The following is a 15,200-nucleotide window of genomic DNA, read 5'->3' as shown; positions in this document are numbered from 1 at the left end:
AATATACAAGTAAACACACATTTCACTGATATCACAGCTTTCGACAGTCTTTCTGTTCTTGATCTGGACATTTTCACCCACTCTTTCTTCAGTTCAACTTCAAGTTGTGAGATATATTTGTTGTATTTGTCTGTTTTGCCCAAACAGCATGTTCAAGATCTACCCACAGAGTTTTTTGTGAAGCTCAAGTCAGGGCAGGGGACTGTGAGGGCCGATCCAAAAGCTTCTTTAGCCTGTGATTCTTGAAGTATTTCATGGTGGATTTTGAGGTCTGCTTTGAATCGTTATTGTACCATTTTAGAAGCCAGCCTTTCATGTTCTTGACAAACTGCATTGGCGTCTGCATCTGTTTACTTTGTGATACCTCAGAAAAATTTACAAAATGTTTAATTTTCCCAAGTGTGACTAAACTGTTGCATGTACTGGAATAAAATTGAACAAACAAGACAAATTCACATAAAAGAGATATGACCCAAGTTTTTCTCTTGTACTCATAAACAACCACAAAAAATAACCTTCCTCCCTCTCAGAATAAAATATAAACCCAGATGTTATGAAAGATGTTGCAGCTCGTGTCAAAGTGACAGCCTCAGCATCAGTACCAAGTTAAAAAGAGAGAGAGAGATAAAAACAACTACAGAGCTCCCACTCCGATGCTATTTTCACGTATCAAGAACATGTGATTCACACACATTGGAGGAAGAATGAATAAACTACTAAAGGTACATTTTGCGGTTAGTGTTGGCCAGTTGCTGTAGATCTACTCAAACAAAAACTCTTTGGCGAAGATGTTGAGCATAGCCAGAGACTTTGGCGTAGTTACATTAATTTGTCATGAGTGTGGGATGAGTGCGCATGCCTCAAAGTTGACGCCCACTTTTTTTTCTCTCCAGCCAAATAACCTACATAGACGATCTATGTAACGGTAAGATGCTCAGCGTCGTTACCTTCACTAATATTTCCCCCTTTTAAAACACAATCTGCAGCTCCCTACAGGTTTGCAAACACTCGGCATTTATGTATATGTTAACTCGTGATTCGTCTTTGTAAATAAATCTATAAACAACAACATAAATAACGAAATTGATTAAAATAGACCCTCCTCCGTTTTGCCTCGTAATGGTACAGCCTGACGACGTCCTGCGCGGGAGCGGAAAACGTGCATCCGACTGTGCGGAAAAGGAGCCGTGTGTTTTCCTGGTGGTAAAAAAAAAAAAAATATTCACGCTTCATCAACAACTTGCAGAATAACCAGCGATATTCAGGTTTCTCCCACACGGCTACACTCACTAGAGAGAAACGGAGGAGGGCTGTTTTGGTTTCGGCAGCTTTTTAAACAGCTACAGGCTAGGTAGCATGTGTGTGTATGTGTGTGTGTTGTGTTACATCTGGTTGACGCTGTGTTTTAGTGTCTTTCTGCTGCTGAGTGTCAGTGAGATTAGATTGAGTAGACACAGTGAGTGTGTGTCATGCAAGACCAGTTTTGTCGTATGAAACATGACTACCACGTTTGAATGAAGTGTGTGCAGTTTGGAGGATGTAGTTGGTGGTGGTGGTGGTGGTTAGGGGGAGGGGCACTGAGTGGATGATGTATACACGTTTCCCTTTGCAGTGCTGCAGATGTGCTCATTTGCCTTTTTTTTTTGTCTTTATCATTTATTCCAGCCCTGATTAAACCTGCAGCATGGCGCGAGACTGGAAACCCGGTGACCTGATCTTCGCCAAGATGAAGGGCTACCCGCACTGGCCCGCACGAGTAAGTCCGGAGATCATTCACAGGCAAACCATACAAGGCAAAGTTAGTCATCACTTCACATTTGATTAGTCATTCAATGCGTTTCACCCAGACTAATCAGCCCCTATAATCGATCAATCAATGAGCACAATGATTCAGTGATTGATCTGCTGTTTATCCTCTGGATTAAATTAAGTGTCTAAAAAACAAGTGATACATATTAAAATGACTCAAGTTATTCAGTTAAACAAATGGTTTCCAATTCAAATAAATTCTGATCATATTTTTTATTTCCATTGATAATCAGCTTATCAACACAGCCCTAAATCAATTTAGAAATGAATCCCGATGTTGCAGAGTGCAATATCCAAAGCTGAGAAAACTCGCAGGTGTTTGACAAAGGTAAAATGTGTCACACCATTGATGTGAATTGTTTGTACCATAAGTACCATAAGTACCAATTGCTGCTCCAGCTGACAAATCAAATTCTTCAGACGTGAAGAAACATGTGCGCTTGGTTGAAGATCCAATAAGAGTCGTATCAAAGTTTCAGCAAAAAAATAAAATATAAAGATTAAGCTGAAATTGCATGTCACCATATCTCTTTTGTCCCCTCAAAGTGAGAATGCCAAATATTTACAAATTTTTTGAGTCATATATGATACATAACTGAATATCTTTGGATTTATGTGTCAGAGGAAATTGGCCATTGGTCAGTGCGAAATTTTAGCAAGCAGTTTTTTTCCTATATACTGATATTTATGGATAAAAAAAATAGAGCTGCAGTTGATCATGAGTAAACTGAATTTACTGTACATTTAAATGCAGGTGCAAAAAGTACACCCTCACAAGTAACACACACACATACATTTACTCCAGCTCTACTGTCGGCTTTACGTTGTTTATGGATGTAACACAAATCTCTGCTTTTTTTTCCATCTCTCTGACAGATCGATGAAGTCCCAGACGGCGCTGTGAAGCCATCCAACATCAAGTTTCCCATCTTCTTCTTTGGCACCCATGAAACGTTAGTAACAGACCAGTCAACAGTTCTGTGGGTTCACAAACCTTATGTGAAGTGATATTTAATGTTTCACTGTTAATGAGTGGCCATGGCAGAAAATATGTCAAGTATATCTTGGCACCTGATTTGTTTCCTCTTTTTTTTTAAATGGTCAAAAATAGTGCAAGACACAATTTAGCATTAAGTAGATTTTAAGTTGCTGATAAAGTTATTTGATTTATAATTTCAAGTTTAAGTTTTAAAACTGTGGCAAACAAACATTGATTCACAGTATGCGTATACATTCAAGTAGTGAATTTATAATGATCCAGTTTGTACATGTATCTGTTATTGAAGGTGTTTCTTCAAATACATAAATATTTGATGAGCGTGTAAGTTTCATCTGTGTGCTCACAGTAAACACACACTGTATTTGTATTGGTACAGAAAGTATAAAATGGACAAGTGTCCTTAAAATGATCTCCTCTTTTCCCCCACAGGGCCTTTCTTGGCCCGAAAGATATCTTTCCGTACCTGCTGAACAAAGACAAGTACGCCAAGCCCAACAAGAGAAAAGGCTTCAATGAGGGATTGTGGGAGATTGAGAACAACCCAAAGGTCGAGCTCACTGCACCCAAGGTACATCTTCTTCCTCCCTGTTTCCACCAGAAACATTTTTCCCTCAGAAGTTAGACTTGGGCTTAGATCGGCTGCTCCTCAGATGCTGCTCTACCTCCCTGACTGTTTTATTTTGACTCGACTTGTGGCTTTTGTGTTTGATTTTATCCCCACTTCCTGGCGCCGGGTTTTTCCGTGGATATCTAAAGCTAACCAAAGTGTTTATTTTTGAAAAGCTTTTTCAGCAGCTTGAGAGAAGTTGGGGTTAACAGGAAAAAAATGTGTCAAAGGTCTGGGAGACTAGTAGCCGTTATGTATATGTACAGTGTTAAAGGGATAGTTCACCCTAGAATGATATTTCGCTCATTATCTACTCACCCTCATGTTGACTAAGGGCTGGAAGAATTTTCAGAGTCCACCGTCCCTTCTCTGAGTTACAGGGGGTCTTGGCGTCGCAGTGCATTTCAATGCAACGGTTGCAAAGGGACACCAGAGCTCTTCGTAAAAGAACACACACAAAAAAACATCCAAATACCTCCATGATGCTCGTATGTAATGTCCGTCTTGTGCTGAAGCCCCAAATTGCGTAATTGTCCCGAAAAAAATTAAATAAGTCTATATTTTAAGCTTGTTTGTAGCGGAAGCTTCTCGAAGCTCCTCTTCCTGGTCCGTCCAAATCTCGCGGGATTTGCGCCGGCGTCAGTGCGGTTACTGCGAATCACGCGAGATTTGGAGAGACCCCCTGTAACTCAGAGAAGGGACGGTGGACTCTGAAAATTCTTCCAGTCCTTAGTCAACATGAGGGTGAGTAGATAATGAGCGAAATATCATTCTAGGGTGAACTATCCCTTTAATGTACTGTCCATGCTTGTAAAGTCAGGCTCTCATTATTCTTAGTGGTGCACTAGTCTAACAGTTTGAAGAAGCAGCACTGAGCCACCTTACAAACTACTCATTGAAAAAAGCAACAAAAAAAATCACATCAGCTGAAGTGCACACTACATTTTGTTAAATTTCCACAACTCTGCCTTGCGTCAGACATCCGTGCCCTCTCAAGTTCATTCAGGCTTTCACTGGGAAGCAGCTGCTGAAAGAATAGTTCACCTTGAAGCGTCTGTGCACATTTTATTCACGAGTCGGTGTGCATCAAGTTCAAGTGGTCCGCTGCTCAGTTTAGCAAATTCTCATTGTGAGAAATGCATAAAGCTTGTTTCGAGTCCTTTTTGTCCTCACAAAGTTGGATTCATCGACCAATGACTCGACTCCTCCCTCCTCTTCTCTGATCATGATTGAGACTTTCTCCAGTTCTCAGTCACCGGATGTCAGGGTGGGGCGACTGAACTCATGCCTCTGTGTTTCATAATGTCTCTACTGTGCTCTTTTATATAGATAGGTCAAAACCAAATGTCATATCATGTTGTTGTTTTGGTTATTATTATTATTATTATAATTGGGGGTGCTCTGTGGTCAAGTGCTTAGCGAGCACGTCCCATGTTGGCATATGCCTGAAGCACTGATCGCCGCTTCGACTCCTGACCGAAACGATCCTTAGTGACTTCTACTGTCTTTGTTTGTTTTAAAGTTTTCTCATTAAATTAAACTTTTTAAATTGTTTTTATCAAACTTCTTCTTCAAAGCCGGTCCCTCCTGAATCGTTCATGGAAAAGGATTCAGACAGCAGTCCAGAGGGAGAGGAAGATACCGACGACAAGGGGATGAAATCCAAAGTAAGATTTTGCTCGTCAAACCCGTACACGTGAATATGTAGACGGTGGCTTCACTGCAGTGACCTGCTACGGGTTCGTACATGTGTTGTCAGCTTCTTTCTTCTTTTGCTGTCTTTTTCTGATCTTTTCTCTAGTGTGTCATGTGTTGACTGGCCTCATACTGAATTATGTGTTGACAGCAGGCACTAGCTTACAAAAATGAATGGTGTGGCTATTTGTATTCATAGACTTGAAGGCCTGTTTGCTAAGAGTAGTGTGTGCCACAGAAGGATACCCGCTAACTTTTCTCCCTTTCAAGACCGGCTTACCCCACCGCACTGCGTCCTATGCTGTGTCTCGGGTGCATTCAGGTTCCAGGAGTTGAGGCTGAGCAGGAGAATGAGAATGTGGAGGAGGAGGAGAAGGAGGAGGATGAGGAGGAGGAGGAGATGGAGGAGATGGAGGAGATGGAGGAAGGGTCTCTGATGTCTGAGCAGGGTCCTCAGAACCAGGATGTACGTACTTTGCATGCTGGGATACCATAAAGCGGTGCAGGTTGTCACCCCCCCCCCACCCCCCCCCCCTCCCTCCCCCGTGGGAAAGCATGTGACACTTGGTGGATTTTCAATTGGGTGGTTTCTTTCTGTTTGACTCAAAACTCTTGTCGGCGGCCACAACGTTTTTCTGGTGCCTGATGTTTTTGATTGAAGTGCTTGGCCGGGGTTTCGCTATGTTAATGCAACTGAGGTGATGGATGATCTGCAAACAGATTGATGATGAGATAAACTAGTCCCTGTGTTTTCAATTAAAGTTAAGATTAAATGATATCAGATAAACTTGAGCTAGCCCTCTGAAAATGCTGATGCTAATATCTTATATGACCTTTATATGCATAAGATAAATAATTGGGAAGTGTTTCCTTTTCCTGAGCTTTCTCTACTTTACAACTTGTTAGTGTTTTCCATTTCCTGCCTTTCCTGTCTGTCCATAAACTGCATAATCCTACTGTTGACAATTAGTTGATGTAACTTTATTTTTGCATGGCTTTCTGTGTGCTTTGGAGAAAGGTAAGCTGTAACTCAGATAATGTCTCATGTATTTTTCAAAGCGGTTTTGTTTTGTGTCTTGATATTTTCCCAGTGGTGAGTATTTTTTACAAGACATGAGTTGTGTCCCGATTCCATACTGATAAAGGCCATTTCTCGGGAAGTATACCCAAAAGAAAAATCAGTGTGCACTTAAAAAAACATTTAACTGTGATGTTGTTGTTGTACACTGCTGTGACACAATGTGATTGACAAAGAAGACAGAGGAGATTCTCAGAGCTTTTAATTAGAGCTTTAATCAGAGAAATTAATTACATTACAAAACGAAAAAACTATTAATTCTGTAGAAAGACATTTTCCATTAAAGTCTATTTGGCAGTATATTGTATGAAACTGGGACACAACTATAGTTAATGGAATCAGCACATTTAATATTGCAGTTGTACACTAGAGGGCGAACTACTGCCACTCCAGACACAAAGATGGTGTTTGAGTTCATATAGAGACTGATTAATAGTCAAAGAAGGACTGAGTACATGTCAATAATATACCTTGTTCACAGTTATACTTAGCTCTCATTTTGTTCTCCTCTCAGTCCAGTACAGCTCTTGTTGACGTTTCTGTGTTCTGTGTAACAAAATTATTAACGTAGTTGTTACATTTCAGGTTGCTGCCCAGAAAGACTCCACAGATGTTCTTAAACCCAAGAGAGGGAGAAAGAAAAAGGTGGGTAGCATTTATTAATGGGCTTGCAAGTGAAACTGATGCATTGAAAATGTTTTTAATTTGTAGAGAACATTTTATAAGATGGTTGTTGTGTCATTTTTCTCCAGAGCGAAGTCGACCAGGAGGCTGAAAAAGATAATGCTCCTGTGAGCCCCGTCAGTCCCTCAGGTCGGACTGTTGCCCTTGATATAACACTGTGTCATGAACAAGAAAGTCCATGCTCTTTCCAAACATGTCTTATATTGTGTGCATGCAGCTTGTGTGAGGAAGTAGCAGATAGACAGCAGCAAATATGATAAAAATGCAATAATCACACTGACAAACATGCAGCACAATGAGCAGAATTGATAGATTTTGGCTCAAGTTTAGCATTAACTGAATTTTTGGTGTGTGTGTGTGTGTGTGATCAGGTGGAGAGGGTCCCAAACGGAGAGGCAGGAAGCCCAAAAGTGAGAAGTTGCTTCTGCTCCAGCAGCAGGACCAGCAAGGCTCGGGCAGTGAAATGTAACCACATGAATATGAACTCATTGGGATTCAATTTTTTAAAGAAAAGTATAAAAATATGTTATTTAAATGTTTCCATCTGTCTTTTAAGCCTCTAATACATAACTTTCATACATTTTAGGGATACTGCTGAGTCAGACAGAAAGAGAAAGAGAGCAGCAGAGGACAAGTCTAAGAGTGGAGAGGAGGAGAAGAGAAAGAAGAGGGAGGACAGCAAAGGAAAGGAGGTAGAGCTGAAGGAGCCTGAAGGCAAGAAGAAGAAGCAGTCCAAGGATGACAGCTCCTCTGGCTCTGACGACGAAGAGGCAGGTGTCCGCTCTGCAAGACTGCAGTGTTTGCAAAAATCAGTTATAAGGTTTTCATTGACACAATCTTAACTTTCCTCTCATCTCAGAAAAATAAAGGCAGAAAGAAGCAGCAAAGCTCAGAAACTGACAAAGATCGCCGGCGGAAAGCAGATGAATTGAGAGAGTAAGTGTCCGATTATTTATATAAAGGTACCAGAGCCCAAAGTAATGTCCTAATGTTGTTTATTTTAGCAGCCAACAATCCAGTATGTTTTGATTTAACTATATTAAGATAAGGGCTAACATTTGGTTAACCAGAAAATGTTTGGTATTTCAATTTGAGAAAGGATTTAAATATTAAATGGATAAAAAAAAAAAAAACATTTGAATGTATAGATTTCCGATTTCTGTTGGTTATTGTGTCTTTGCAGGCCAAACAAAGATGATGGGAAGAAAAATGAAGAGAGGACAGGAGTTAAGAAGAAAGGTAAACAATGAAGCTGAATATTACAATGAAATAGCCAGAATAAGTCTCACATGTTTACATGGCACAAAGCAACCAGCTAAAACTCTCGTTTTTTTAGTTTAAAAGTGTCAGTATAAAAGCCGGGAGAATAAATGGTTTAATGATCTTTTTTTTCCCAATGGGGTCACCTTATAATGATAATGATGATAATAATGGATTACATTTATATAGCACTTTTCTATTGATACCCGATACCCAAAGCGCGTACAGTAACCATTATTCAGGTGGTAAGCTACATGTGTAGCCACAGCTGCCCTGGGGCAGACTGACGGACCTTTAGAGACCCAGGACTTTATATATTAGCACAGCAACATCATCCCATAATCATTAGACCTATGGGGTTTAAGATTGAACTGTTGTAATGTCATTTAGAGAGATAAAGGCAAATTTAGTTTTAGGAATAGGTTTGTTACCTTTAATCGTCGGTGCAAGCAGGTTTTAGAATGGCCGAGCCGAGCCGCGAGCTGCTCAGAGCTACGCTACGGAGGCTATAGGGGATTTCTTGGTTTCCCTCATCAAACTCATCAAATACACAATCCAACAACTCCAAAACGCTCTGGTGGACAAGTTGTGACCTGCACATTCACCACGCTATGAGATAATAACGGAGTTGTTGAAAAACTGCCCCTGACCCCTGCCCCTGGAATGCGCATCAGCGGTTTTGCATGAATTTGCCTCGAAATGTTCCGTTATTATCACATAGCGTGGTGAAGGTGCAAGTCACAAGTTGTCCACGAGAGCGTTTTGGAGTTGCTGGATTGTGTATTTGATGAATTTGATGAGGGAAACCAAGAAATCCCCTTATTTGGCCTCCGTAGCGTAGCTCTGAGCAGCTCGTGGCTCTGCTCCGCCGTTCTAAATATAGCACCGACAATTAAAGGTAACGAACCTACTGCTAAAACTATAGGGATTATGGCAATGGGCCAATTTGCCAAAATGTTGAACTATCCCTTTAAGACCATACATTTTCAGTCTTTGTCGTGGTTATCGTCAACATCTTGGTTCATTCCTCTTCTAGTTAATCCTCCACACATTTGCTTTGCACTCAGACGTGGCTGGAGAATTTCCCCAGTAACAGGTTTTAGGTTCAGGTTTCTTTACCCGTAGGTAATTTCAGTGAACTTCTTCAGATTTAGGACAAACGTTCATTAGGCTCAGAGACGAACTGTCTGACTAAATTTAGTCAAAGATCTAAGGTCACTCTGACTGATTGAACACAGTTTTTGCCTTGTAAACAAGCAAAGTCCCCTTGAATCAGGCGACACTAAATATCCATGTGCTTTCTAATAATTAACAAAAACATGTTTCTCTCAAGCGTTCAATTCAAAAATCACTGACATTTTGTTTAAAAATAGTGATGGAAAATAATAAAACATTTCAATTTTTTCTCTCCTTTTCTGCAGAAGTGTCAACTGACTTGAAACTCCAGAGGCTGCACAGTGAAATCAAGATTTCACTGAAAATCGACAACCCTGTGAGTTCACTGTCACATCATAAATTAAACACATCTAGTATTTCTTTGTAATTTATGTTTGCTTGTTTTCCATGATATGCATCAAACTGAAACAAACGCAAGAATCAGCATTTTGCTCCTTTTAAATTGTTATTGATCTTCATTGTTATTCATCATCATGTAATTGGACTGTAAACACAGAAGTTCAGTCTCCTTTGTTTTCCTTGTGACATGGGTCTTAAGAGCCAATACAAGTGCTCTGATGATATTGACACATGAGTGATCCCCAGACTGTTACGCAGATTTTCCATCAATCATCGCACAGGTCTGTGAGTGACCTACATAGTGCAAAAGGCAGTAACATTTAACGGTTTACTGAAGTTGTTGAAAGGCTGTTGACAATGTGACAGTCAAGTTTCTGGTGAACAAGCCACAGGACTAGATTCACTTTAGTCTGTCCTGTTTTCAGGGAGAGAAAGTTTGATAAAAAAGAAAAATGACCGAGTCCTTTATGCAAGTCATGCACACATGTAGGGAATTATTATTAATACACAACAATGATGTTTAAAAATGTTTTGCATTTGTATATTTATTTTTCTCGTGTTGTTTTTTTAATGCCTGTGTGTGTGTGTTTTCTTGTTGTTTTCGCCCGCTGCCTACCGCTCCAGGATGTGAAGAAGTGCTTGGAGGCTCTAGATGAGATAGGATCCCTCCAGGTCACCACCCAGCACCTGCAGAAACACAGTGAACTCATAGCCACGCTCAAAAAGGTACAGTGAATGAATGATCCAGGGCCCACAGAAAGACAAGAGTTTGAGATTTTATTTTTATTGAGCGGTGATGCACAATGTTGTTCATGTTCCAGATTCGCAGATTCAAGGCCAGCCAGGACATCATGGATAAGGCCACCATGTTGTACAACAAGTTTAAGAGCATGTTCCTGGTCGGAGAAGGCGACAACGTGCTCAGCCAGGTGCTCAACAAGTCTTTAGCCGAACAACGGCAGCATGAAGAGGCCAAGAAAGGAGCGCTGAAGAGAGTTGAACAAGCCAAGGAGAACAACCCAGGTACAAATCATGATGCTCACGTGTTTTTGTTCAAGCTGCTGTTGTGCAGTAAAATCAGAAATGAACAATTACATTTAACTCCACGCCAGAGAAACCAGATTTTCTCTTTGTTCCACTGGAGCTGCTTGTTTTAACTTGAGATTGTGATTGAGAAGACATACAAATGACCTTCTCTCACACTGTATGGGAACAAGTGATCACTGAAGAGAATGTTTCCATTGGTTTAACTGATGCTGAACTCCCATACAGTTGAGATAAGGACGTGACGCTAACCACAATTAACCACGATCCCATGAGTCTGTGGTGTTACAGAATCTTCTGAAACGGCTGAAGTGTTTTAGATACAGGGAAAGAGGTTTTCTTCCTTAAAATACTCTGAAAATTAAGAAGAACACTGCACAGGCTGCGTAAGAATATTTAATACCAACTTTTGGTACTTAACACTGACACTGAAAACATTTCAGTCAGTCTCAAAGAGAGTATAACATTTCCTATGGGAAATTTTGAAAGGGGCCACGGGAGCTACTGCCGTGTGTACCATGTCTGTCAACATGGGAAAACCCACGACCTTAAAGGGACAACGAGGAGTTTTGGAAAAGCGAAGCGTTTTCACACTACATTTATGAGCCTCCGCGCGCACCGTAAAATTCTTTTGACCGGCGCAAGACGGACTCATGTTTTCATTCATCAAGAATTAAAGTCAGAGGTTCAAAGAGGTTCACATACCGTCGTAGTTCCGACCATAAACGGCGATTCAGCTGCGTTATTCTCATGACTCATTGCGAAACCGAAAGTAAAAAACGCTGGTCGGCTCGACCAGCATCTCCGCCACCACTAATAATAACAAAATAACGATAGAGACAAAACGGTATATTTATCGAAAATGGGCCCATTAACAAGTGTGGGTAGCGGAGATTCATCCACATTAACGTGAGACTTTTTTATAACCGAATAGAAACTCCTCGTTGTCCCTTTAAGGTCAAGACAGAGCTCATCAGACAGACACATGATCATCTTTCACTGAGCACTGATATGGAGGAGCTGTAACCACATTGAGTCACCTGTGTGTTTGACAGAGACTTGAACTAAACCTGATCGTCTGATGATGATCTGAGAACACCTTCAAGAACTTGTTCTAAGGAGAGTCCGTGTGTGTGTGTGTGTGTGTGTGTGTGTGTGGGGGGGGGGGGGGGGGGGGCGGTGTTTATAAACATGTTAACGAGCGCCAGGCATGGTTGTGTTTGACAGAGTCTGTCAGTAGATTAACTGCGGCTCTGGCCTGAGGCTCAGAGAGATAGATAGATAGATAGATAGATAGATAGATAGATAGATAGATAGATAGATAGATATCAGTCTGATTTAGCATCACTCTGGGGCGGTGTTTAAAACATGTTAACGAGCGGCAGGCAGTAATGAGCTCTGGCCTGAGGCTCAGAGGTTACTACAGCAACTTGAGGTGGTTGCCAATGACGATAGGGGCACACAGAAACGTGGAGGAAAAAGAGTGATTGTAAGGACTTCCTGAACGATTTGGTATGATTTTGGTGTTTCTACAGTAAATATTTTGGAGACCCTTGCAAGTTTAAAACAGGCGTCCCTTCTGCTTCTTTTAGAAAATCTTTGTATTGGAGTCAATGAGGAGCAGAGACAGATGTGGCCGCGCTTAGAGGCCGCTAAATCAAATTGTTAAGTCTCTCAGATTTTTTCGAGCACATTGTGAGAGACTGAACAAGATTGTCTACAAATTTGGAAAGAATCATGTGTGTAGAGTGTAAATTGTGTCCGGGAGGAGTGTGGAAAGAGAAAAATTTCAGACAACTTCTCCCACTCTAAGCGATGATGTCACGCACTCTGACACGAACGTTCTGTGCAATACACACCCATCATAATCTCATAATTTCTCCAAAAAGTATCATGGTCATTGATCAGGGATTTATCAAAAACTATAATACCTATCAAAATGTGGATTCATACACCAATACACAAGACCTGTGTCTACAGTTTAAAGTTCAAATGAAGTCTCAGGTGAAAGTATGCCTGAGCAGTAGACGTTTGAAAACTCCAATGATTGTTTTTTTTTTCACTCCTTTCTGTTTTTCGCCCGTCCCATTGACTTCCATGCAAAAAAGTTTTCCGTTAAAAAAAATAAAAAAATAAATTGTGTTCTTTAGAGAAAAGACATAGCACACCGATCCTGATCGAACCTCACGTTATCATTTGCTTTGCTTTTATTGTGCTGCTGGGACAAACAAATTTCCCTTTTTCGGGATTAATAAAGTGAATTGAATTGAATTGAATTGAATTGAATGTCCAGAAGAGGAATAATAAGAAAAAAAGCGCTCCTGGCGATTGCCCCGTGGCCCTAATTATCTCCTGTGTATGTGATATTATTATTATTCTATATATTACTTAGGGCACGGCCTAGGATTTAGGAATCAATGTCGATGATCAGTAATCATGCTAATGATGATGACAAGTTACAAAGTAGTGTGCACAGGAAGTGCAAAAGTCAGGACTCATACATGTGAGCTATTTGGAGGCTGAAATTAACACAGCATGTCAGATGAATGGAGCAGTGAGAGATGGAGAGGCGTCGGTGATAAAAAGAAGTTACATAACAAGGCATTTGCGTTGGTTATTGGTAAATGAGTGATGACCAGTTGAGTCAGATATGAACACCACCAGCCAGATAACACAGAGACACTTATGTCCGTCTAGTCCTGTACGTCTCTCTTTTTTCCATTGGGACGTCATCTGTGGTTGACATTCGTGACCATGGCAGTAATCAGCAGCCACATCCTTGCTTTAGCGACTCACTCAGCTGATGTGCACACTGTACTCACCAAATACACGGCGGCTCCCGTGAAAGCTCTCTTTCTAGACCAAGGCATGGCGAATGGGCAGAAAATCCTATTCATCTCAGTTAGGTCTGCAGCTCGGCATGTGTCGTCACATGCTCCTGTGAGTTCTGTCTTTGCGGTGGTTTTAGTTTGTGGAGTCATGTTCTGTCTGACTGAGTCTACGTTGTTCCCTCTGCCCAAAAGATAAGATGACGAACGGCGACATCAGCCCCGAGGAGAAGAAGCAGGAGACGGAGAGAGAGAAGCTGCTAGAAGACGCCCCAGCAGGAGAAAACCACAGGTAGTCCCTGGTTATTTCAACACTGAAAACACAACGTACGACTTTGACCCTGACCTTGATCTTTTACATATATTATACAAGAATTACACTCTAATATTGTACACTGCTACATTACTAATATTATATATGGCTAAGAGACATTATGATTTATCATTTCATATTTTCCTACAAATCCCACAAAATGAATAAAACCAACGGTGTCTCAGCCGGATCTTTTATAGAAAGCTGAGGTCATAACATGAACTCTTGGCTGGTTAGCTCTCTGCCACATGTTCCAATAGTTCCAATATACAAACTGTCATCACTTATCTTTAATTGTGTTCACAAATATCTCTAATCCTATTTTCTTTGACTTTAGTAAAGCTCAAGAAGAGTCCACTTGAGTGTCCAACCTGCCTGAAGAACAGAGAGGACATGTGCTGCTGTACTTGTTCCAACTGGACTCAACAAACTGGGATCTCCCGTCCAGTTGATGACTGATCACTGTCACTGGTTTCCAGTTCACTGACTGTTGTCGTCTGTTTTGCTGCTCAAGGCTTCAGTGCATCAAACTCCCCAAGATACTGACTGACTGACTGAATAGTTTATTTTTGTACTTTGTGTAAACTTTAACTCTCAGACACCTCTTCTCACATGCTTCGTCATATATCCGTTGATTATTTTGATTAACAGAGTGAAGAAGTTGTAGATCTGCAGCACTGTGAACTTTAATATTACTGTGTGCTCACAGAGCAGGTTTAGTTCCTTTTGGTTCCATTTCTCAAATGGAGTAGATGTATTTTATTTTCCTCTCATTTTCTGTGCATTTAAACTTTGCTTTCTTGCCTTTCCAGAATCAGCAGTTTGATCTTAAACTTCTCTTACAGATGATTTCAAGTACAGAGACATAGCTGTAGTTAGAAACACAAGTTACCATAGATGCATATTCACTTGGGATAGACAAATTTCTGCCGTTTGCCAAAGTTTCCTTTACCAAGAAAATGCTTTATTCTCAAGCATGTGCAAGTGTCTGTTTTTAAAGTTTTTCTTTTTAACATAGGTGTAAATAAGAGTATTTTTGTGCCTGTCTCATTACCTGTTTCAGCATCCAATAATAAAGCAGTACATATAGTACACCGTTTGTCTTTAATCATTTGTTCATTGTTTTAAATGTGTCAAACATTGCTTCCATTATTTGTAGAGCACTAGTAATACTGAGTTGAGGTAGCAATCAGCCTGTTAAACCACTGTGGTCACTGTCACAATCATAGGTATGTTTAGAATTGGTTAAACGATTCCAGCCTACAAAGAGGTTAAATCACCAAGTTATCCTGCTTCCAGTCCGCACTTCAAACCAACACTGCATTATCAGATATGGGTAATGGACCCAAGGTGCTTTAACTGCCCTC

The 15,200-nt window shown here is 40.6% G+C and overlaps 1 protein-coding gene across 4 annotated transcripts; it reads left to right on the top strand.

The window, feature by feature from the left end:
• Positions 1–1,151: 1,151 nt before the first annotated feature.
• Positions 1,152–14,925, top strand: psip1a (PC4 and SFRS1 interacting protein 1a). Of its 4 annotated transcripts, none has more exons than XM_083974774.1 (17): positions 1,152–1,203; positions 1,666–1,756; positions 2,686–2,762; positions 3,239–3,377; positions 4,994–5,083; positions 5,434–5,577; positions 6,775–6,834; positions 6,942–7,002; positions 7,245–7,338; positions 7,460–7,643; positions 7,733–7,809; positions 8,057–8,112; positions 9,555–9,625; positions 10,273–10,374; positions 10,470–10,671; positions 13,716–13,812; positions 14,171–14,925. In XM_083974774.1, the coding sequence occupies exons 2-17, from the start codon at positions 1,685–1,687 to the stop codon at positions 14,193–14,195; spliced, it is 1,551 nt and encodes a 516-aa protein (XP_083830900.1). In that variant the 5' UTR covers positions 1,152–1,203; positions 1,666–1,684; the 3' UTR covers positions 14,196–14,925. The 4 variants fall into 4 exon arrangements, with proteins under 4 accessions (XP_083830900.1, XP_083830898.1, XP_083830901.1 ...); XM_083974772.1 differs by having other exon boundaries at positions 1,164–1,265; XM_083974773.1 differs by having other exon boundaries at positions 1,170–1,351.
• The last annotated feature ends 275 nt before the right edge of the window (positions 14,926–15,200 follow it).

This window comes from Trachurus trachurus, assembly GCF_905171665.1.
Source record: "Trachurus trachurus genome assembly, chromosome: 1".
NCBI lineage: Eukaryota > Metazoa > Chordata > Actinopteri > Carangiformes > Carangidae > Trachurus > Trachurus trachurus.
The sequence above is the reverse complement of the archived record's forward strand: the minus strand, read 5'-3'. Positions and strand labels throughout refer to the sequence as shown.